Source organism: Chiloscyllium punctatum, chromosome 1 (assembly GCF_047496795.1).
Source record: "Chiloscyllium punctatum isolate Juve2018m chromosome 1, sChiPun1.3, whole genome shotgun sequence".
NCBI classification, from domain to species: domain Eukaryota; kingdom Metazoa; phylum Chordata; class Chondrichthyes; order Orectolobiformes; family Hemiscylliidae; genus Chiloscyllium; species Chiloscyllium punctatum.
In genome coordinates this window covers 17,639,614-17,662,298 of record NC_092739.1, presented here as the reverse complement: position 1 = coordinate 17,662,298, position 22,685 = coordinate 17,639,614, and the positions used below count along the sequence as shown (strand labels likewise).

The following is a 22,685-nucleotide window of genomic DNA, read 5'->3' as shown; positions in this document are numbered from 1 at the left end:
TTGTAATGTTGTATGTTCTTGGCCTTCCATCTTGGACTCTGAGGTTTCTTCATTGCTTGGCGGAGGGGGAGAGTACATGATATTAGATGGCCTTTCTTAGCTGTTCTGAGGAGCCAGGTCCTGTTTACGAGATAGCATCTTTCATGTGATACACAATTTTGTTGAGTCAAGATTAGAGGGGTGCTGGAAATGCACGGCAGGTCAGGCAGCATCCGAGGAGCAGGAAAATCGATGTTTCGGGCAGGAGCCGTTCACGAATGACTTGGACTTTGTACATCATGGGACCTGAGTTTGCTTTGTACCATGCGTGGCCATTTTCGTGGTGTGGACACTTAACTTTATCCCCTGAAGCAAAATGTCTCTCTCTTGCTTAGAGGAGGCAAGTGGCCAGCACTGGTATTCCTGCAGCCATTCAACTACCACCACTCTCCCCAACATTTCCCCCCTAATTCCAGTGTAGGAATATCATGGTTTAACCTTGATGCGGAGTCTTCTCCCATTAACAGTTCTGCTGCAACTATCGTTGTAGTTTTGGGGGGGGAGAGTACTATAATCAAACAGGAACCTGGACAGTTTGGTATCAAGTGAAGCAGTTGGCTGTTTATTAAAGCCTGCCTTCAATGTTTGGACTGCTCTTTCCACCAGACAATTGGATGATTGCTGGTTTGAGACTGTCCAAACATGCCAGATGCCATTCAACTTTAGGAAATACTCAAAATCCTAGCTGGTAAATGATGTCCCGTTGTCTGTGACCAATACTTCCAGGAGTCCATGTATCGTGAACAATGCTCGCAGCTTTTCAATTGTCATTCCTGAGTTTGCCAAATGAACACTATGTATGTCCAGCCACTTTGAATGGGCATGGACAATGACCAAGAAAATTGAGCCCATGAAAGGACTAGTACAGTCAATGTGTAACTAAGTCCTGGGTTTATCTGGCCTTTCCCACTAACATCAGGGTGCTGGTGGTGGTACTTTCTGTCCTTGTTGGCACAATGGGCACTGCCCCACAATTGAGCTATTTTGGCATCCAATCCTGGTCAACAGACATAACCTTTTGCCAACATTTTTATTTTGGAAGTTGCTGGATGACCCTGGTAGAGCTCAGCCAGTATCTGGCAACAACCAGGGGTGGCATGGTGGCAGCGCCAGGGACCCGGGTTCAATTCCAGCCTCGGACGACTGTCTGTATGGAGTTTGCACATTCTCCCTATGTCTGCGTAGGTTTCCTCCAGGTGCTCTGGTTTCCTCCCACAATCCAAAGATGTGCAGGTCAGGGGAACTGGCCATGCTAAATTGCTGGGAGTGTTCAGGGATGTGTAGGTTGGGTGCATTAGTCAGGGGTATAAAAAGGGTAGGGGAATGAGTCTGGGTGGGCTACTCTTTGGAGGGTCGGTGTGAACTTGTTGGGCCAAAGGGCCTGTTTCCACACTGTTGGAATTCTAATTCTAACCTTTACACTTGCACACTGTAATAAAATGCCGTCCTCTACTGTGATCTCATTGTGCCGGGTCCAGGACGATTTCAGTCCTGGATGTGATAGCCCTTTTGTTTCCCCTGGTTCTAGAATAGACAAATAAAACCAATAGCATTTCAGAATTAGGGGAGGCTTGGGGTCATAATATTTCTTACTGAATCTGTCAACTCGTGGAAGGTTTAATATCTGGTGTCTCAGGAAACAATTAGCTTCTAATAATTGAAAATACTTTGGGTCCACAAACAGTCAGAAGGATTGCTCATTGATTTTCATCTGCCTCAACGTCATTTTCCTAGTAAAAGTAATGCATTCTTTGAACATACTGGGCCCAGTCTTTGACGACAGGATTGAGTGAGCCAAGATTCCCAAATAAAGGTATAATACCAGAAATGCTTACCCCAACTCAAAGACCACAGATGTGAGTGAATTTTCTTCAGGAGCATACTGTTTTCTCCCCTCATTACGGAAATAACTGCACAGAGGACGATATCCAGTCACCAAGTCACCCTTTATTCACATGTGTACAGTACGTGGGCTCTAATCAGCCAGCTCAGAGCCAGTCCCTAGAATGAAGAGATTCTCTGAATATCTTGTTCATATCTTACAGCCAGGGCTCCTTGATTGGCCCAGGTGAACACCCCCCATCAAAGATTCCACAGTCAATGAGAGCCACCTGACCCTTGTTCCAATCACTGCAGGCCCAATTTACAAGTGTCCAATTGATAAGGGTATATTTTCAAAATCTGTCATATGACCTTTGCTTGGACTTATGAATGACCACTTTAGATTGTACTGTATTGCGTTCCAACCTGGTACAAATCAACTTGCGAACAGACTTGACTACAGAACCTGTTCGCAACTCAGGACTGCCTGTACATTAAAAGAATATGAATACTAATGCACTCCATCTGAAATAATCAGTTACAAGTACTCTAATCTTATCTCAAATTTTGTTCAGACTTCCTATAAGCTTTCCATAGTTGTAAACTTGCATTGTTGTCTTCAGTCCAGCTGTTGAAAAATGTGGTGCTGGAAAAACAAAGCAGGCCAGGCAGCATCCGAGGAGCAGGAGAATCGACGTTTCGGGCAGAGGCTAATGCCCGAAATGTCGATTCTCCTGCTCCTCGGATGCTGCCTGGTCTGCTGTGTTTTTCCAGCACCACATTTTTCAACTCTGGTACTCCAGCATCTGCAGTCCTCACTTTCTTCAGTCCAGCCACCTCAGATCAGAACTCTCAGTTCCGATGTTTTTTAATTTTGGAGTTTTGCATTTAAGACACTATGTCTCTCTCTTTCTCTCCCCTCTCTTTCTCTTACTTGGCCCCTTTGGTACCTCTATCTCTGCCCTCACCTCCACACGCCTTCTCTCTATATACTCCCACTGACTGTAAGTTGAGTCTTTCAATTATCAAGCGTTTTAAACCCTTTTAGCTAATGTGCAGAATTTCAATTGAATTGTACTTCAAAGCAGTCGGTTGTAGCCAGTTTGTTCCAAAACTGAACAAAGAGAAAGTGAAGACTGCAGATGCTGGAGGTCAGAGTCGAAAAGCACATCCAGTCAGGCAGCACTGGAGGTCCAGGAGAGTTGATGTTTCAAGCATAAGCTATTGATAAAGACCCAAAATTCAACCAATTTATTTGAAATGGAACCACACATGTTATTAGCTTCTTGTTGATCTTTCTCTACTCTTGTTGAATTCTCAGACAGTTTGGTCACATGGTTGCTGGAAGTAATTTTTTAGATTACTTAGTGTGGAAACAGGCCTTTCGGCCCAACAAGTCCACGCCACCCCGCTGAAGCGCAACCCACCCATTCCCCTACATTTACCCCTTTACCTAACACTACGGGCAATTTAGCATGGCCAATTCACCTGACCTGCACATCTTTGGACTGTGGGACGAAACCGGAGCACCCGGAGGAAACCCACGCAGACACGGGGAGAACGTGCAAACTCCACACAGTCAGTCGCCTGAGTTGGGAATTGGACCGGGTCCCTGGCGCTGTGAGGCAGCAGTGCTAACCACTGTGCCACCGTGCCGCCCATAATTTGTATTTTCCAAGAAATTATCCTTCAGAGAAATGTAGTTCTTCAAGCAATCATCACTGCAACCTAAAATATAGAGTTAAACTGAAAAGCATGTGCGGCATCACCCATTTGAAATTAAATCTTAGAAATGCATTTAATTTCTAACTAATCTTTCCTGTATTCATTCAAAAACTGCTATCATGAGTAATTTTCAATTATTCTAGTGTTGGAAGTGATACTATGTAGTTGATACCCATGTTCTTTAAATTTTCATTTAGAATCCTAATCAACGATTTGGTGCTTCACTTGGAGCGCTTTCTTCTGGTAGAATTACAATCACAGGGATTGCAACTTCGAATCTTAAGCTGTGCTTGACAATTGGTATTCGGTATTCTGCAGTACGTCGTCAGTTTGGACCAACAGATCAGTATGAAATACCGCTGCTCGAATATCAATTGCAGGTATGCGCCAATGTAACGTACGATGAAAAACCACTATTGAATGTACTAGGCACAAATTGCATTAAAAATAATCTATTCTTTGTTATTCCTGTGGAGTATTTTTCAATGTTGAAAGGGTTATTTAAAAACAATTTGTTGTTATTGTCATTTATATTACTAAAGGGTATAGTTTGATTTGGTTTGTACTTTTTGCTAATGGTTTGATGGCTTTTTTCTTAACTCCACATTTAAACAATATCTGAATAAGTGTTTAGGTATGACAGTGACTAATAATAATGGGGAGACAACAATTCCCTGATAAATGGGAACTCTTGTATGTAATTCAGTTCCTGTCAAATACCTGCACATGCATCCCATTCTGTTTACCAGAGTCTTAAAATCCATATGGTTTTGAGGATAATGTACAATATTGCTAAATGATAGATATGTGACCCTATAGACCGTATAGAAGCAGATTCATATTGTTTGATATGAGTAACTTGGACAGTACAAATAATGGCAACTTATTTTTTAAAATAATATTTCAAAACTTTTGAAGAGCTCCTTTTCGAATGGATTGCATCTGCAGATGCAACTTTCAGAAAATGGAGTGCGGCAGTTTGTTTTAAGTGTGGGAATTTAAGGTCATCTCTACCTTAGAATCTAATACTAATTGCTGCTGGTTCTCTGATAACATCAATTGTTTAGTAGGGTTAAAGGATAGTAGTTAAGTCTCTTTGGGGAAGGCAGATTTTATTAAAATAAGGCAGGAACTGGCCACAACAGACTGAGAACAACAACTGTCAGAGAAGTCTACAGCATAGCAACGGGGATATTAAAAAATACAGCTGGGTAGAGAGTAGAGATCCAATGTGTACCCTTGAGAGCAAAAGATAGGAGCAGTAAGTTCAGAGAACCTTCAATGTCTAGGACAATTCAGGACTGCATAAAGAAGAAGAGTAGACTTTTGGCAAATCCAAAGACAGTAATTCAGCTGCCGCCTAGAGAAAAGCAGGAAGTGTATAAAGGAACTTAAGAAAGCAATTAGAAGAGCAAAAAGGGGACCTGAGAATAGACTTCTGAATAGGACTATGGAGAATCACATGATATTTTAGAAATACATTAAGGAAAATCTTAACAAGGGAAAGAGTAGGGCCCATTAGGGACCTGTGTGTGAAGTTGCAGGATGTTGAATGAATACTTGTCTTCAGTCTTCTCTGGAAAAGGAGAACATAGGTATGGACTTCAGCAAAAGGAAATGTGAGGAACTTACCATTTCCTATGTCAAACTGTGTAAGGTATTGGAGGCTCTGTCGGGCGTAAGAACAGACAAATCCCCTGGCCCAGATGAATTGCATCCCAGACTGTTGTGGGAGCTGAGGCAAGAAATTGCAGGGTCTGTAACCCAATTTTTTAATTTCTTACTGGCCACAGGTGAAATGCTAGAGGACTGGAGGATGGCTAATGTGGTTCCATTTTTTAAGAGGAGTGGTAGGGATGAACAGGAAATTAAAGACCGGTGAATCTCACATCAGTGGTAGGGAAACTATTGGAGAAAATTCTGAAGGAGCAAATTAATACTCACTTGGAAAGGTGTGGGTTAATTAGGGATAATCGGCATGCCTTTGTCAGAGGGAGGTCATGCATAACAAATTTGTTACAATTTTTTGAAAATGTGATCAAGTGTGTGGGTGATGGAAGTTCAGTTTATATGGATTTTAGCAAAATTGTTAACAAGGTCCCACGTGGGAAACTGAGAACGTTAACGAAATAGAGTTGAGAGAAACTTGGCATCAGAATCTGGCTTAATAAAAGGACACAAAGGGGAGTGGTAGAAGGCTGTTTGGGTGACTGAAGGCCAGCATCCAACAGTGTACTTTTGTTGGCAGGTTTTCTATTCTTCACAAGCAAGAACAGGGATTTTAAAATATTGTGTTATATGCGTGAATGTTTCTTGGGAGTTTAGTTGAAAGTGTTCGTGATTCCCCATAATCTTTTCACCAACTCCAAGGCTTATTTCAGGAGCATGATGAAATACTTACCCTTCAGCAACACTCGAATAGCTCATTGCCATCCAGAACAAAGCAACCCCTTGACTGACAGTGATCCCTAACCTTAAACATTGACTCCCTCCATCACCTGGACTTTACGGCTGTAATGTATACCCTTTCCAAAATGCATTTCAGACATGTTGCCAAGGCAGCACTTCCTGAAATTATGATCTTGACCACCCAAAAAGACAAGGGCAGCATGTGTATGGAAACTCCCCAATTCTAAGTTCCATTCCAAATTACACACCACCCTGTCTCAGACAATATCCTTCAAATCTTCACCTCACAAAATTGGTCCTTCTAGCACATGGACTTCAGCGATTCAAGGAAGCAATGCATTACTAATTCAATGGTAAGTAGGGATAAGCAATAAGTGCTGGTACCCAAATCCCATTAATGATGTAAGAAATAAAAGAGCTTAACTTTGACACACTGCATGAAGATCCTTTCAATACTTGCAGTTTGGCTTGGCATGATGTAGGGATTCTGGGAAGATAGCAGCGTTGTGACTGCCAGACTTGATGCCTTCAGGAAAGTGGAAAACTAATAAGAAAATGCTATAGGAAATTTTAAAAAGCACAAATAGATGAAATTTCATCAGAGAATCTAGATAGGTCATTATCACAAGTTAACCTCTTTTTTTTGTTGTTTATAAAACAGACGTTACAGTACCTTGACATCTGGGCCAGTAGGTCTGGATTCAAGTCCCACCTGCCCTGAAGGTGTATTATGCCATGTCCAAGTAGGTTGATGAAACTAACTACCGTACTGACATTTTCTCTTTCCCTCATTTCATTATTGGCTGAATTTGAATACCTGTTCTTAAATTAACACCATAGCAACATTTCGTGTCGGAAATACCAGAATATATTTTGGGACCTGTCAGTACTCATTGTTTATTTGATGCCCATCTGACTTTGCCATTAGTTGCATTGTGAAACGAGACTGCCTGCAAGATGAGATGAACCTGGAGTTGATAACTAATAATAATAGTTCAAAAAAAAATTTGCTCAAATGCTGTCAACTAGACTCTTAAATCAAATGAGTAGGATTGCGATCTGATCCATTTGTTAAAGCAAATGATAATCTTCGATTCAGGCAGAACTGACTTGTCCGTGGATAAAAATTGCAGTTCCAATAACTTTGCAATTGTAATGAAAGACTAAGGCAAAACAAAAATCTCATTCAAATGGAACACAGTTATGAGAAGAGCTTCAGAAAGCATTAAGAAAGAAACAGTAAAGGAAAATATTGTATTTTTTCAATGAGTTATTTTGAATGAAAGTAAGTAAATCCCATAACATTGAGGAGGAAATAACATCAAGCACTGCACCTTTTCAAGGCGATCATATGTATCTTGAAATCTTCAAAAGCCATTGTAAGTTATACAATAGACAGTGCTGAGTGATTCCAAAACCAATGGATTAGATCTAAGCTCTGCAGCTCTATCACATTCAGTTGTGAATAGTAGTGGACAGTTAAATAACTCACGAGAGCAGAAGGCTCCACAGATACCCTCCTCCTTACTGAAAGAAGAGTACACCTTTTGTCTTTGATGTATTTGCATCCATCTTCAATCAGAGATGCCAATTGAATAAGTTATTTCAGCCTCCACCTGAAGGCTGAAGACACTGGACACTGAAAAGGTTTGGCTCTGACAATATTCCACAGCAGTACTGACAATTTGTAGTCCAGAACGTAGCCTTGTCAAACTATTCTCGTATAGCTACGTTAAACATGGGTCAGTGGACTGAAAAATGGCAGATGGAGTTCAATCCAGATAAATGCAAGGTATTACACTTTGGAACAGCAAACAACGGTGGGACTTGTACAATTAATGGTAGGTCCTTGGGTAGTGTTGTACAACAGAGGCACCTAGGAGTGCAGGTACATAATTCTCTTAAATTTATATCACATATAGACAGGATGGTTAAAAAGTCGTTGAGCATGCTTGCCTTCATTGTTCAAACCTTTTGCATATAGACAAAAGATGGAAAATAGAGGCCAATTAGCCTAACCTCGGTTGTTGGTAAAATTCTAGAATCCATCATTAAGGATGAGATTTCTAAATTCTTGGAAGAGCAGGGTCGGATTAGAACAAATCAACATGGATTTAGTAAGGGGAGGTCGTGTCTGACAAACCTGTTAGAATTCTTTGAAGAAGTAACAATTAGATTAGACCAGGGAAACCCAGTGGATGTGGTCTATGTAGACTTCCAAAAGGCCTTTGATAAGGTGCCACACGGGAGGCTGCTGAGTAAGGTGAGGGCCCATGGTGTTTGAGGTGAGCTACTGGCATGGATTGAGGATTGGCTGTCTGACAGAAGGCAGAGAGTTGGGATAAAACGTTCTTTTTCAGAATGGCAGCCAGTGACGAGCGGTGTCCCACAGGGTTCAGTGTTGGGGCCGCAGCTGTTCACGTTATATATTAATGATCTGGATGAAGGGACTGGGGGCATTCTAGCGAAGTTTGCCGATGATATGAAGTTAGGTGGACAGGCAGGTAGTACTGAGGAAGTGGGGAGGCTGCAGAAGGATGTAGACAGTTTGGGAGAGTGGTCCAGGAAATGGCTGATGAAATCCAACGTGAGCAAATGTGAGGTCTTGCACTTTGGAAAAAAGAATACAAGCATGGACTACTTTCTGAACGGTGAGAAAATTCATAAAGCCAAAGTACAAAGGGATCTGGGAGTGCTAGTCGAGGATTCTCTAAAGGTCAACATGCAGGTTGAGTCTGTGATTAAGAAAGCGAATGCGATGTTGTCACTTATCTCAAGAGGGTTGGAATATTAAAGCACCGTTGTGCTACTGAGCCTTTATAAAGCTCTGGTTAGGCCCCATTTGGAGTACTGTGTCCAGTTTTGGGCCCCACACCTGAGGAGGGACATACTGGCACTGGAGCGTGTCCAGAGGAGATTCACACGGATGATCCCTGGAATGGCAGGTCTAACATACGAAGAACGGCTGAGGATCCTGGGATTGTATTCATTGGAGTTTAGAAGGTTAAGGGGAGATCTAATAGAAACTTACAAGATAATACATGGCCTGGAAAGGTGGATGCTAAGAAATTGTTTCTGTTAGGCGAGGAGACAAGGACCCGTGGACACAGCCTTAGAATTAGAGAGGGTAAATTCAGAACAGAAATGCGGAGGCATTTCTTCAGCCAGAGTGGTAGGCCTGTGGAATTCATTGCCACGGAGTGCAGTGGAGGCCGGGACGCTAAATGGCTTCAAGGCCGAGATTGATAAATTCTTGATGTCACAAGGAAATAAGGGCTACGGGGAGAATGCGGGTAAGTGGAGTTGAAATGCCCATCAGCCATGATTAAATGGCGGAGTGGACCCGATGGGCCGAATGGCCTTACATCCACTCCTATGTTCCTCTGTCTTAAGGTCTTAATACTGAGACCCTTATTGCTATGTAAATAAGAAAAATAAATGAACATGTGGGGGAAATGTTAGGCAAATTTTCAGACAAAACCAAGATTATTAGAGTGGCTAATAATGAAGAAGATGGTTATAGGTTACAGGAAGATATAAATAGTTGGTCAGATGGGCAGAGCAGTGGCACGTGGTATTTAACCCTGGTAAGTGTGAGATGATGCACTTTGGAAGAAGAAACAAGATGAGGGAGCATTTAATGAATGACGGGTAATTATTCACAGTTCCCTGAAGTCAGCGAAGTGCATGAACAGGATATTTAAGAAGGCAAAGGGACACTTGCTTTCACCAGTCATGGCATCGGTATAAGAGCAAGGAGGTAATGTTAGACTTGTACAAAGCATTGGTCAGTCCACAACTAGAGTACTGTGAGCAGTTTGTCATCTAAATACAGGAAAGATGTGATAGTGCTGGAGGGGTACAGAATGTTGCTTAGCATGAAGAAATTGACCTATAAAGGGAGACTAGATAGACTTGGAATGTTTTCTTTAGAGCAGAGAAGATGGAGGGGGGCACCTTATTAAGATGTATGAGATTATGAGGAATATGGACAGAGTGAATAGGGAGCAGTTTGATTGAGGGGTCAATCACAAGAGGGCATAGTTTTTGGGGTAAGGGGCAAGAGATTCAGAGATTTGGGAAAAATCTTTTTCACTCAGCAGCTGGTGGTAATCTGGAATGCACTGCCTGGAAAACTGGTGGATGCTGGAAATCTTATAACCTTTAAAAATATTTGGATGAATACTTCAAATATCTCTCCTAGTGGGTGGTGTGGGAGTTTAAAGTTTTGTTTCCATACAGTACAAACATACATAGGATGATTGAACAGATCAAGGAGTACAAGTAATTGTCACAGAGAAGGTGCACCTAAAGCAAGATCAAAATTAGATTTGAAATTTGAAAGGTCTGTTCAGAAGTCTAATAACAGTAGGGAAGAAACTGCTCTTGAACCTGTTGGTACGTGTGTTTAAGCTTTTGTGTCTTCTGCTGATGGAAGATGTTGGCAGAGATTATTACCAAGTTAGAGGGATCGCAGTATGTTGGCTGCCTTTACATGTCACCGAGAAGTGTAGATGGAATCAATGAATGGAGAGTTTGATTGAGTGTTCTGGGCTGTCTTCACAATTTTCTGTAGTTTCTTACAGCCCTGAGCAGAGTAATTGCTGTACAAAACCGTGCATCCAGATAGAATGCTTTCTATCGTGCATCTCTAAAGGTTGGTGAAGGTCATTATGGACATACCAAAACTACTTCGCCTCCTGAGGAAGAAGAGGATTTGTTGTGTTGTCTTGACCATTGCATCAACATGAGTGGTCGACGATAGATTGTCAGATGCTCTCGACCATCTCCACCTCAGCTCCATTGATGCCCTCCTCATTGCTTCTTGAAGTCGATGATCAGCTCTTTAATTTTGCTGACATTGACATTGAGGAAGGGATTGTTATTGTTGCACCATTGCACCAAGCACGCTATCTCTTTCCTGTATTCTGTCTTGTCATTGTTTGATATCTGACCTACAATGGTGGTGTTGTCAGTGAACTTGTAGATGGAGTCCAGACAAAATTTTGCCACACAGTCTTGAGTGTACAGGAGTACAACAGGGGGCTGAGTACACATCCTTGAGGGGCACCAGACTTGAGGATTTCATAGAGGAGGTGCTGTTGCCTATCTTCACTGATTGTGCTCTAGAGGTCGAGGGTCCTGTTACAGAGGGCGGACCAGAGATTTAGATCTCTGAGTTTGGAGATTGGTTTGATCGGGATTAGTGTTGAAGCGGAGCTATAATCAATAAGTAGAAGCATGAAGTATTATCCAGATGTTACAGGGATTAGTGTAGGGCTAGGGAGGCTGTACGAAAGACCATGAGCTGGGAAATTAGTGAAGGATTAATTTAGAAGTGCCAGGGTTAAGTAAAGGTCAGAATAAGGGATTAAGGTTAAAGTAAAGGGAGTATGTTTAAGTAATTAGAAACATTAGCAAATAAGACTAAGTTCATGTACAATTCATGGCAGGTGAGGTGAGTTGAATGTAATATGTGACCTGTTATGTGTGGGAAATCATGGACCCTATCAGCAATCTTGATGATCAGGTGGAGGAAGTGCTCCCAATTATATAAAATGAGTGGAGACACTGGCACATCTGCAGAGCTGGGCGTTACGTGGATAGCACATTTAGAGAGGTGGTCCCACGCTATTTTGAAGGACTGGAGGAAAGAAGGAAATGGGTGACCACTAGGCCATCAAAGAGAATCCAGTAATAATGCAGGAGACCACAGGAGTCCTGCTCACGAGTTTGTTTATTCTCTGGGAACTGATGAAGCGCTGGTTCCTCAAGGGAGTGCAGACAGAGCCAAACTTCTAGCATCACATGACCTGAGTGTACAGGGGTGGGAGAGGAAGAAAAAAGCAAAAACAATTATTAGGATTCATTAGTTAGGGGAACAGACATGTGTTTCTCTGGCTGAAGGTGCGACTGACAAGATGGTGTGTGGCCTCCATGGTGTCAGGGTCAAAAATGTCATGAGTGGCTGCAGGGATTCTATGATGAGACATGGGTTATGGTACACATTAACACTAATGAATGTAGGTAGAATGGTTGATAAGATCTTGCATCAAAAATTGTGGAGCTAGACAGTAGACTAAAGAACAGGGCCTCAAATGTTGAAATTATTCCTGGTGCCAAATCTAGTGAGTTTAGAAATGGGAGAATAGGGCAGATTAGTACATGGCTCAAGAATTGATGTACGAGGAATGATCTAGATTCATGGATCACTGGGATCATTTCTTGGAGGTTGGGACCTGCACAAGCAAGATGGCTTGCACCTGAACCAGAATAGGACTAACACCCGTGCAGGTGCCTTTTCTCGTGCTGTCGGAAGGAACTTAAACTAGCTTGGGAGTGGGATGGGACAAAGAGAGTTAGTTTTAAAAAAAAGCGGAAATGGCGTATTTTAGTGAAGGGACCAAGGCAGGGGGAATTCAGGCATGTTGAGTTTACAAGAATGTTGCCAGGGTTAGAGGATTTGAGATCTTGCAAGAGACGCAATAGATGAGCGCTATTTTCCCTGGAGGCTGAGGGGTAACTTTATAGAAATCATAAGGGACATGGATCGGCTAAATAACAAGGTCTTTTCACCAGGTTGGGGAGTCCAAAACTAGAGGGCATAGGTTTAAGGTGAGAGCAGAAAGATTTAAAAGGGACCTAAGGGGCAATTTTTTTCATGCATGTATGAAATGTGCTACCAGAGCAAGTAGTGGAGGCTGGTACAATTACAATATTTAAAAGGCATCTGGATGGGTATATGAATAGAAAGAATTTAGAGGGATATGGGCCAAATGTTGGCAAACGGGACCAGATTAATTTAGGATATCTGGTCGGCATGGACGAGTTGGACTGAAGAGTCTGTTTCCATGCTGTAAATGTCTATGACTCTGTGTTAGGTTTTGGCCGAAGTAGACTGGGACAGCTACTACTGGGTAAGCCTACAGCAGAACAGTGGGGTGCAATCAGAATTGAATTGGTGAGAGTATAGACACAATATTTAAAATATTGGAGCAACAAGTCAAGAGAACCCTAGATGTCTAGGAATATTCAGGACTGGATAAGAAGGAAAAGAGAGGCTTTGGACAGATACAAAGGGAGAAAATTGATAGAGGCTCGAGTGGAGTATAGATAGTGCAAGCGGAGGTCAGGGGGATCTTAAAACAATTAGGAGCGCAAAGAGAGGGCATGAAAATGGCTAAAGGACAAGATTACAGAGAATCCCAAGGTGCTTTAAAGGTATATCAAGGGAAAGCAAACAACCAGGGAAAGAGTCGAGCCCGTTCGTAATCAAGGGGAACAATCCATACGTAGAGTTGGAGGCCATTGGTAGGATGTTAAATGAATGTTTCACATATGTGTTCTCTTTGGAGAAGGAGAATATAGGTAGAGAATTTGGGAAGAGAGACTGTGAGCTTCTTAAGCAGTTTGATATCGGCAGTGGGGAAGTATTGGAAATCTTGGCAGGATTAAAAGTGGACAAATCAGCATCCAGATGAGTTGTATCCCATGGTACTGTGGGAGACTAGGGAGAAAATTGCTCTGGCCCAAACTTTTAATTCCTCTCTGGCAACTTGGGAAGTACCACAGGAATGGAGCTGATGTGGTTCCACTTTTCAATACCACTGAGTTTCTCATCAGTGACAGGGAAACTCTTGGAAAAAATTCTCAAGTACAAAATTAATCTCCACTCAAAGAGACAAGTTTTGATCAGGGTTAGTCAGCATGGCTGTGTCAGAAGGAGGTCATGTTGAACAAATTTGCATTTTTCAATGAGGTGATCTGGTGTGTAAATGAGTGTAGTGTATTTGATGATGTTTACAGAGGAACCTCGATTACCCGAAAGACACAGGCGGGGAATACTTTGTTCAGTTAATCAATGGCAGATAACAAAGTTAGCCACTCATTGGGACCTTATGATCTTGTTTAGATAATCCTAAACTTGGTTAATCGAATGCCAGATAATCGAGATTTCTCTGTACATGGATTTCAGCAAAGCCTTTGACAAGGTCCCACATGGGAGACTGATAAAGATGGTAAAAACACATGGGTTCCAGAGTAAATGGGCAAGTTGGATTCAAAATTGGCTTAGTGGTAGGAGATGGAAGGTGATGGTAAAGCCTGTTTGTGTGACAGGAGATTGGTGTCCAGTGGCGGACCACATTTTTTGGTTATACACAATAGAAAAAAAAATGGTGGGGGGAGGGATCATAAGTAAGTTTGCAGATGACATGAAAATTGGCCAGGTAGGTTTCTGTGAAGAAGAAGAAGGCCTTATGTAACAGTAGGGTATGGGTGATTGGTCAGATGAGAATTTAAGCCTGAAAAGTGAGAGTTGATGCACTTTGGAAGAAGTAACAGGACAAGGAAGTTTTCAATTAATGATAGGACTCAAGGAAGCTCAAAGAAACAGAGAGATCTTGGGGTGTTTGTCCATAAGACCCTGAAGGCAGCAGATCAGGTTAATAGAATGTTTAAGAAGGTATACATGACATTTACCCTTATCAGTCATAGCAAAGATAATAAGGGCAAGGAGGTATGTTGGAATGGTTCTGGACATTTGGCTTAGACCACAGCTGGAGTACTGAATGCAGTTCTAGTCACTGCACAGTAAGAAGGATGTGATTGCACTGGAAGGAATGCAGTGAGATTCATCAGAATGTTGCCTGGGATGGAGTAGTTTAGTTATGAAGAGAGACTCAACAAGCTTGGGTTGTTTTCTTTCGAGCAGAAAAAGCTGAGAAGGGATCTGATTGAGGTATCCAGCATATATGAGATGGATGGATAGAAAACAACTGTTTCCCCCAGTCGAAGGGTTAATATCAAGGAAGTACAATTTAAAGATGAAAGGCAGGTTGTTTAGAGGGGGTTTGAGGGAAAAAAAAGTTCAGAGTTTTTTGGGAATTTGGAATGCAATGTCTGGGAGGGTAATTGAGGCAGGGACCTTGAACGTTTAAAAAGTACTTGGATTAGCACATGAAATATCATAACATTCAAGGCAGTGGGGCAAGTGTTAGAAAGTGGGACCAGTGTGTTGAAGTACCTCTTCTGTACTATATGATTCTGATTCATAATCATGTCATCCTCACCTAAATAATCATATTACCATATTTTATTCATTACAATCCAAAAGTGTTGCTTATGCAGAGAGTTTTTAATAAAACATATACTTCCTTTTGGGTGTGCTTTTCTGTGCATGCTTCCCTCTTGGGTAAGATAGCCAGCCCACATTCAACAGCATATGATGTCGTCATGTTCCACTCTCATTTCATAACAGGCATTTTCACATTATTTTCATGGGATCCCATGGAAAGATTTTAGGGGCCATCTGAAATCAGCAAAATCCAGTTTGAAAAATATGTACCAGAAACGTCTTTCCCTTTGCTTAACCCTTTTGCTAATTAAAAGAAATCATTGCAGAAGATGTTGTAGAGGCATTTCCAAATATGTTCTTTGATCTCCACGTAAAGTAGGAAGATGATGGCCATGTGAAAACAAAAGTTTCAACAGGTATTCAGGAAAATGACAGAAATTTCTGTTTACTCTGTTTCTTCAAGCTACTAGAATTGTTCTCGGGTAGTGTTATTATTTTTCTAATACGTCACTTTTCTTGTGTTGTACAACTTAAATGAAATATTTACCTTTATTTCAGCAATGGCGACTTATTCCCTTTGTGGCAGCCACCTATGCGCTAGACCACTTTTTTAAATCACTGTTCATAAATTCTGTTGAATATCAAAGAGGAATGTTGATGAAGGACAAGAGTGAGAGACAGGCAAGTGTGGTTACAAATAGTACATGCTTATTCTGTGGAGCTAGATCTGCTTTTGAAAATTGCCAAAAATTGTAAACAGTACCAATAAATAATTATGTTTAAATGTATCTGTCTTAATAGAGCATCTTGCACATTTGGGAATGCAAATTGATTTGCCTGTTCAATAATAGTAGCATGACATTTTATTTTTATTATCAGCATGCAAGTATGTTGTTTTAACAATAAGAAAGTAACTCAACTGAAAATTAGTCTGCTGCTGAATCTGCAAGTTCTCCTCAAGTGATGATATCACTAATACTCCACATTTCTTTGAAAACTGCTTAAAATTGTCAAACTTGGCTTCTTAACAGTGTATTTGATTTGAAACTGACTGTGACCTTCTGATGCTTTTAGTTTATTAGAAACCTTTCACATGAAAAATCAATTTGTTTACCAATGATTTTGTTGTTTTCCAAGCCTATCATTCTACGCATTCCCTTTTATAAGCGCATTTCCATTGACAAAATAGTCAACTTGCCAATTCCTTGACGGGTTCCTGTGGCATTCCAAACTTTGTATGAGGAAGAGAAGTTTCTTTGAGAATGAGTAAGTCATTTGCAATTTGACATGCATTAATTTGCCCTCAATCCAAGAACTATGCAGTTGACAGAAGTACCTGAGTATGTCCTCTGCAGTTTACCTTGGTATTGGAATTACATAGAAATATAGAAAATAGGTACAGGAGTAGGCTATTTGGGCCTTAACGACTGCATCACCATTCAATATGATCATGGCTGATCATGCAATTGGAGTATCCCATTCCTGCTTTTTCACCATGCCCTTTGATCCCTTTAACCGCAAGTGCCACGTCCAGGTCTCTCTCAAATATATCTAAAGAACTGGCCCCAACAGCTTTCTGTGAGGGAGAATTCCACAGGTTCACAATTTGTTGAGTGAAGAAATTCTTCCTTCACTCAATCCTGAATGGCTTACCCCTTATTCTTAGACAGTGACCCCTAGTCCTGGACTTTCACAACATCAGGAACATTCTTTCTGCATCTAGCCTGTTCAGTCCCATCAAAATTTTATATGTTCCTACGAGATCCCCTCTCATTCTTCTAAGGTCCAGCGAGTACAAGCCCAGTCGATCCAGTCTTTCCTCATATATCAGTCTTGCCATCCCAGGAATCAGTCTGGAGAATCTTAGCTGATCTCCCTTGATAGTAAGAATGTCCTTCCACAGAATAGGAGACCAAAACTGCACACAATACTCAAGGTGAGGCCTCACCCGGCCTCGTATTACTGCAGCAAGACATCCTTACTCCAATACTCAAGTCCTCTTGCTATGACGGCAATTGGACTAACAAAACTGGTAGCAATGTGATGGAGAAACGCTGCCTTGAATGTATGAGGGATGGTTTCCTTGACCAATATTTCAAGGAACCAACTAGAAAGTAAGCCATCCTAGACTGGGTATTGTGCAATGAGAGAGGATTAATTAGCAACATTGTGGTGTGAGATCTTCTAGGAACAGTGACCATAATATAGCAGAATTCTTCATTAAGATAGCGAGTGACAGAATTAAATCTGAAAGTAGGGTCCTGAACTTAAAGCTAACTTTGCTGGTATGAAGCCATGCATTGGTTCGGATAAGCTGACTCAGGATACTTATGGGGTTGACGCTGGATCCGCAATAGCAGGCATTTAAAGAATTGCAATGTATCCTCTCAGTTAGCTTCAATAAAGTTCCACCACCATGTGGTTTGACCATGGTTGCGAAAGTGATTATAGCTTTAATTTTTTTCATGCCATTAGAATCCTTCTGTACTACAACTCAGGACATTTGCCAGTCAGCCAATTGTTTCTGTGTCAAATGATGCACAAAAGATCTTGTTTGCTCGAGAATTTTTTTAAAAATTGCTTGTGAACTGTTTACAGCAATGTAAGGATGAAGCCTTTTTTCCCACAGGCACAGGATCACCAAGTGTATATATCATTGCTCATTCATGTTGTGAAACAAATAAGGGAGATTTTCTTTCTATTACTATCCAAATGATCTTGATTTACACCAATATTACCATACAAATTAATGCTTCCAGTACCAAAGTGACTTCATTTTATAAATGTTAATCTACAATTGATTGTGAAAACTCAATCATTAGAATACAGAATTAAGCAGATTACTACTTGTGCAGTTTAAAAGTGAGCATTGACTTGATAGATCAGTAATCTTGCCAAGGATACAAAAGTTAAAGCCACTATTGCATTTCATGTACCTTTGCCATTGAGAGAAAAGTTTGAATTCCACAGGAAATTGGTGGTCAGCAATAATGAGGTAGTGATAAATGTGTATTAATTTTTCTCCCATTGTCATATAATCACACAAAAAACAGGCAGACATTATGGCAAATCAAGACTACTTGAAATTGATTTTCTACTCCCACATACCGAGCATGGAGCTTCAACTATCAGGAATGCTTGGCAGACGATTGACTTTGTAAATCAACTGTATTGCTCTTGTTGAATAACTGTGACTACTTCTTTTCACAAAATGTTTATTTTATTTTTATATGTAGGCAGAGCTCGGTAAAGAAATTCATGCATTATCTAGTGCAAGTAAATCTCTTTGTTCATGGACAGCTCAACAAGGCATTCAAGAAGTCCGTGAAGCTTGTGGTGGTCACGGCTATCTTGCTGGTAAGTGCTCCTATCAATAATAGAGTCTCAGAATTAACTATTGAGTTTATATTGCACTCATTGAATTATGATGAGACGCTCATGATCTAAAAAAGTTTTGTTGCAAACTAGACCTGATAAATATCACCTTTATCAACAATATTGCAGAATTGTTCTAAGTAATAAGCTAGTAGTTTTAATTGTAATCATGTAGCAACTCTAGCTAGAACTGCAAAGCTTTATACAACAAATTTTATTCATATAGCATATTTAACATTGTGCAATGACCAAGGAGTTTCACTAGAGAGCATCTATTAGGGCAGATGACCAAAATATTTGTCAAAGGAGATTTGGAAGTTGTAAGGAGCATCTTAAAGGAGGAAGAAGAGGACTAGCAGATTTGTTTATGGAGAAAATTTCTGAGGAAAATTTGGAGGAGCATATATAGTTTGGGAGGGTTGTAAAGCTGTAAATTTGCAGAGGTGGGTATCCAGGAGAAGTAGTGGAAATGAGGAACCTAATACTACAATGAGTAAGAACTGATGTTGGTGAAATTAATGAGTCTTAAAACTGAGAATTCGCATGAACTTGATGGCTTTGGTTTTGATCTTCCAAAACTCCCTGGAATCCAGAACGGCTTCTGTAAAGTGGATGTTGGAATATGTAACACCCATATTCCAAGGAAGGTGAGACAGAGAAAAGGGGGAACTAGAGGCTAGTTATCCCTGACAAATTATGTGGTTAATGTCAAAATCTATCATTGTGGACATGGTAAAGGAGAACATAGGTACTCATAATGAGTAAAGTTAGCATAGGTTAATGAAAGGAAAATCATGTTAAGAAATGTTTGCGAATATTACTAGCAGGATAGCTAAGGTGAAACCGACACATGTTGCTTATTTAAATTATGAAAAACAAAGATACCACGTTGGAGGTTATTACAAAAAATTAGGGATCATAGTATTGAGAACTATCTGTGAACGTAGGTTTAGACATTTTTGGTTTGGTAGGTTGAAACTTGGACATTTCTATGCTTGAGCCTCAAATACTACAATGAATACCTTGGATGAGCAGTCTGAGGGTAAACTCAGTTTGTGGCAAACTGAAGAAAAATGTAAGAAACAGTCCTAAATGCTGTACATGGCCTTTCTCAACTTCACAAAATCCTCAAGCAAGAAGATTTATGGAGTATCACTCTCATTTTAAAAAAATATATTCTTTTATGGATATGAATGTTCCTGTCATGGTCAGCATTTGTTAAGGTAAACCTAATAACCCTTCAATTGACTGGCTTGCTGGATCATTACAGAGGGCAAGTTAAACACATTGTTGTGGCCTGGAGGGCCAACACGTCACCAGATGAGGTGAGGAAGGTAGATTTATTTTTGCAGAGGAAATTGCTGGATTTTTGCAATCAATAACAATTTCATGGTCACCATTAATGACAGTAGCTTTCAATTCCAGATTTATTTATTGAATTTAAATTGTACCAACTGCGATGTAGCATTTGAACAAATACTTCCAGAGCATTAGGCTGGCCTCTGGATTACTAGTTCAGTGGTATTACCACTATGCCATCATCGACCTTTAATAAGCCCATCAACAATATACAAGTCATACAGATCTTCTCCACTGGATAGAACTTATCATTCGTATGCCTGACACCAGATTCCTGAAGCAATTGCTAAGAATTTCGTCCTGACAGAATCCCAGGAAATCAACAGAATAACGCCAGGAATGTCCTCAAATCATTCCTGAAGCAATCAAACATCCCTACCGATTTATAGGAATTCTTAGTTGGTGAAAGGCTGCCAGGAGAAGCTTCCTTCAGTAAGGCACCAAACACATCACCAAGAGCTCGCAGAGTCACTGTCTAGGAATGAAGAGATTTCTAGACATCCTATTTATTTAACTTTTGCATATGAGTCTGTTGCTTTCTCAATGCCTTGGCTAATCAGAGTTGACTTGCCAACTCGTCAACATGCTTTTTCCTGTTGTATAAGTTGTTGTGATCTTCTGAAATTTGGTATTCTTGAAGTTGTTCTGGTGAGTCAAAAATACAAGGCTTCAGCAGTAGTTACAGTCTGTACTATTGAGTGGGAGTACCTTATCCTATGGTTGAAGGGCTTTCATGTAGTTAATCATATTAAAAATCTGATTAAAAAGCATCATATAAAAACAATTATTTTTCTAATTTGTTTTAAAATCTAGACCTCTTGAGCTTTTGGTTTAAAAAATACTAAACTGAAACAATTGAAACTGTGAGCCTTTTAAATGAAAGAGCAGATGAATGGGCATCAGGGAGTTTGAGGTCTATTGCATTTAGCTCTCCAGGATTTGTTTGGTTTTGTGCAGTGCAATTACATTATGAATACTTGGCTGGATTCAAAACTTTAAAAATTGACACAGCCATAGATAAGACAATGTAGTTTGTTTGACTGTTTGAGAGATTAATAGGGTTAAATATTTTGAAGAGCTTTTTGTTTATTTTTTGTTTACTCTGATTAATGAGCACTTGAGAGAAAAGAGGTTTATTTCCAAGGACATTTCTGTATCTACTATAGAATTGTATGAGCTTCTAAAAAGAACTGTTTTTGTCAAATGGAGTTTGATTTTTTTTAATTATATATAGCAAAGACTGAAAGAGTTATTATAGGATTTGTGAGCTCTGTCTGTATTGTTGTCGGATTCTAACCGGAATGCTCAAATATAAATTAAGGGACACAGGACAGACTTTTCCGAGTTTAAAATTAAAAATGACATTGAGCAAGCTGAATGGCATCATATGTGGCAATGCTAATGGTGGGTCACCTAGCCTATTCATGCAGTTCTCATCTTATTGTCTATGCAAGTGAGATATTGCATATGTAACTGACATGGCAAAAGAATCTAAAGCTGTTGCTACAGGTAGTGCCAGTCAGTGTCAAAGGCTCTGGCACCATATTTAGAAGTCACCTAGACATCATTACACTCACTGGAAGCCAGGAGCATCACCTCAACATGTGGTTGTCACCCCTACAATTGAAAGCATGGGTCCTAAGAAGGCAAAGTCACCTCTCAGCTTCACTGAAAATGCCCTCCATTGCTGGATTAGGAGAGGAAGAGAGGTTCTGTTCTCTTTCTAGCTGACCACATCAGGAGGCGAGCCAGTCAAATTTGCTCAGCCTGGGCAGATGCAGTTGTTGATTAATAAAGGGACAATGACCTACTATGCTCCTGAAGGATTAAGTGCACGATATTTTGCCTACAATCTCAAACTCAAAAGGTTATCCTTCAGTCTAATTCTCCATTGCAAGCGCATCTCTACATATCATAAAAGGTGATAGATTGGGACAGTGTACCGAGCCATTTAAAAGATGAGATTGTATTTAAAATGCTTTGTTTCATGGAGTCTTGCTGAGCTCAGAAATCACAAGGTGGCAATCAGACATTCCTTCATGAGTGCATTTCTGGACTAGATGCTGTGATCAATTTAGATATTCAGATTAACTGTGAATTGAAGACAGATGAATAGCATTAATCCCTGTAAGGTCTCATATTCCACTGCTACATTGTGTCTCCTTTGAACATCTGATAGCTGCTACTCCTACTTTGATGCTGTTTGTTCCAAAATGAGATTTGACTACACAGTTGATTTTCAGATCATTATGGTGAGGCTCCAATTTTTGTTCACATGCTTGACTTGCAAGCTCCACTTGTGACCCACAAATGATCCCCTGCTCTCTTGAGTCAGATGCTGACTGCCTTTCCATTTATGCTAAAATTCTGTCTCTGAGCGAGAAGCTGGCTGCATTTCTGATTATGATAAAGTTCAACCACCCAGTTAAAGACAGCTAGCTTCCCATGCTTGCAAAAAACACTGCATCTCAGCCAGAGACTGTTATCTGATGTTTCCTGTGAATGAACACCTCTCAGCCATGTACTGCTGCCTGAGGACGCCTGTGAAAACTCCCTGTCAAAGAACAAGGGCTGTCTGAACCTAAATGACAATAAACAACTGATTTTCTGAGTCTGATTGTGATGGAATGAACATTTTCCCAGGATCCATTCCAAAATCATATCATTTTATGAAAACCTAACTCCAATTAATTCTCAGAGGCTGTTCATTTTTGGCAACTTAGCGCAGTCAAACTATTTAAATGTGAGCATTAAATTAGAAACCTGCAAGCTAAACGTTTTCTGGCTTGAATATTAATATTATTAATATTAAATTCTGTTATTTGTTTTTCAATTGAATAACCATATTAGCGAGTTTTGAGATGATTTGGAGCTCAGGTTG

At 40.4% G+C, this 22,685-nt stretch overlaps 1 protein-coding gene across 1 annotated transcript in view; it reads left to right on the top strand.

Annotated features, from left to right (window-relative positions):
- Positions 1-22,685, top strand: part of acox3 (acyl-CoA oxidase 3, pristanoyl) — a 197,628-nt gene that overhangs the window by 86,390 nt on the left and 88,553 nt on the right. Inside the window, exons 9-11 of the mRNA XM_072573388.1 lie at positions 3,783-3,965; positions 15,629-15,755; positions 18,311-18,427. Of these exons, the coding sequence (XP_072429489.1) occupies positions 3,783-3,965; positions 15,629-15,755; positions 18,311-18,427 (427 nt within the window). The remainder of the gene's footprint in view (positions 1-3,782; positions 3,966-15,628; positions 15,756-18,310; positions 18,428-22,685) is intronic.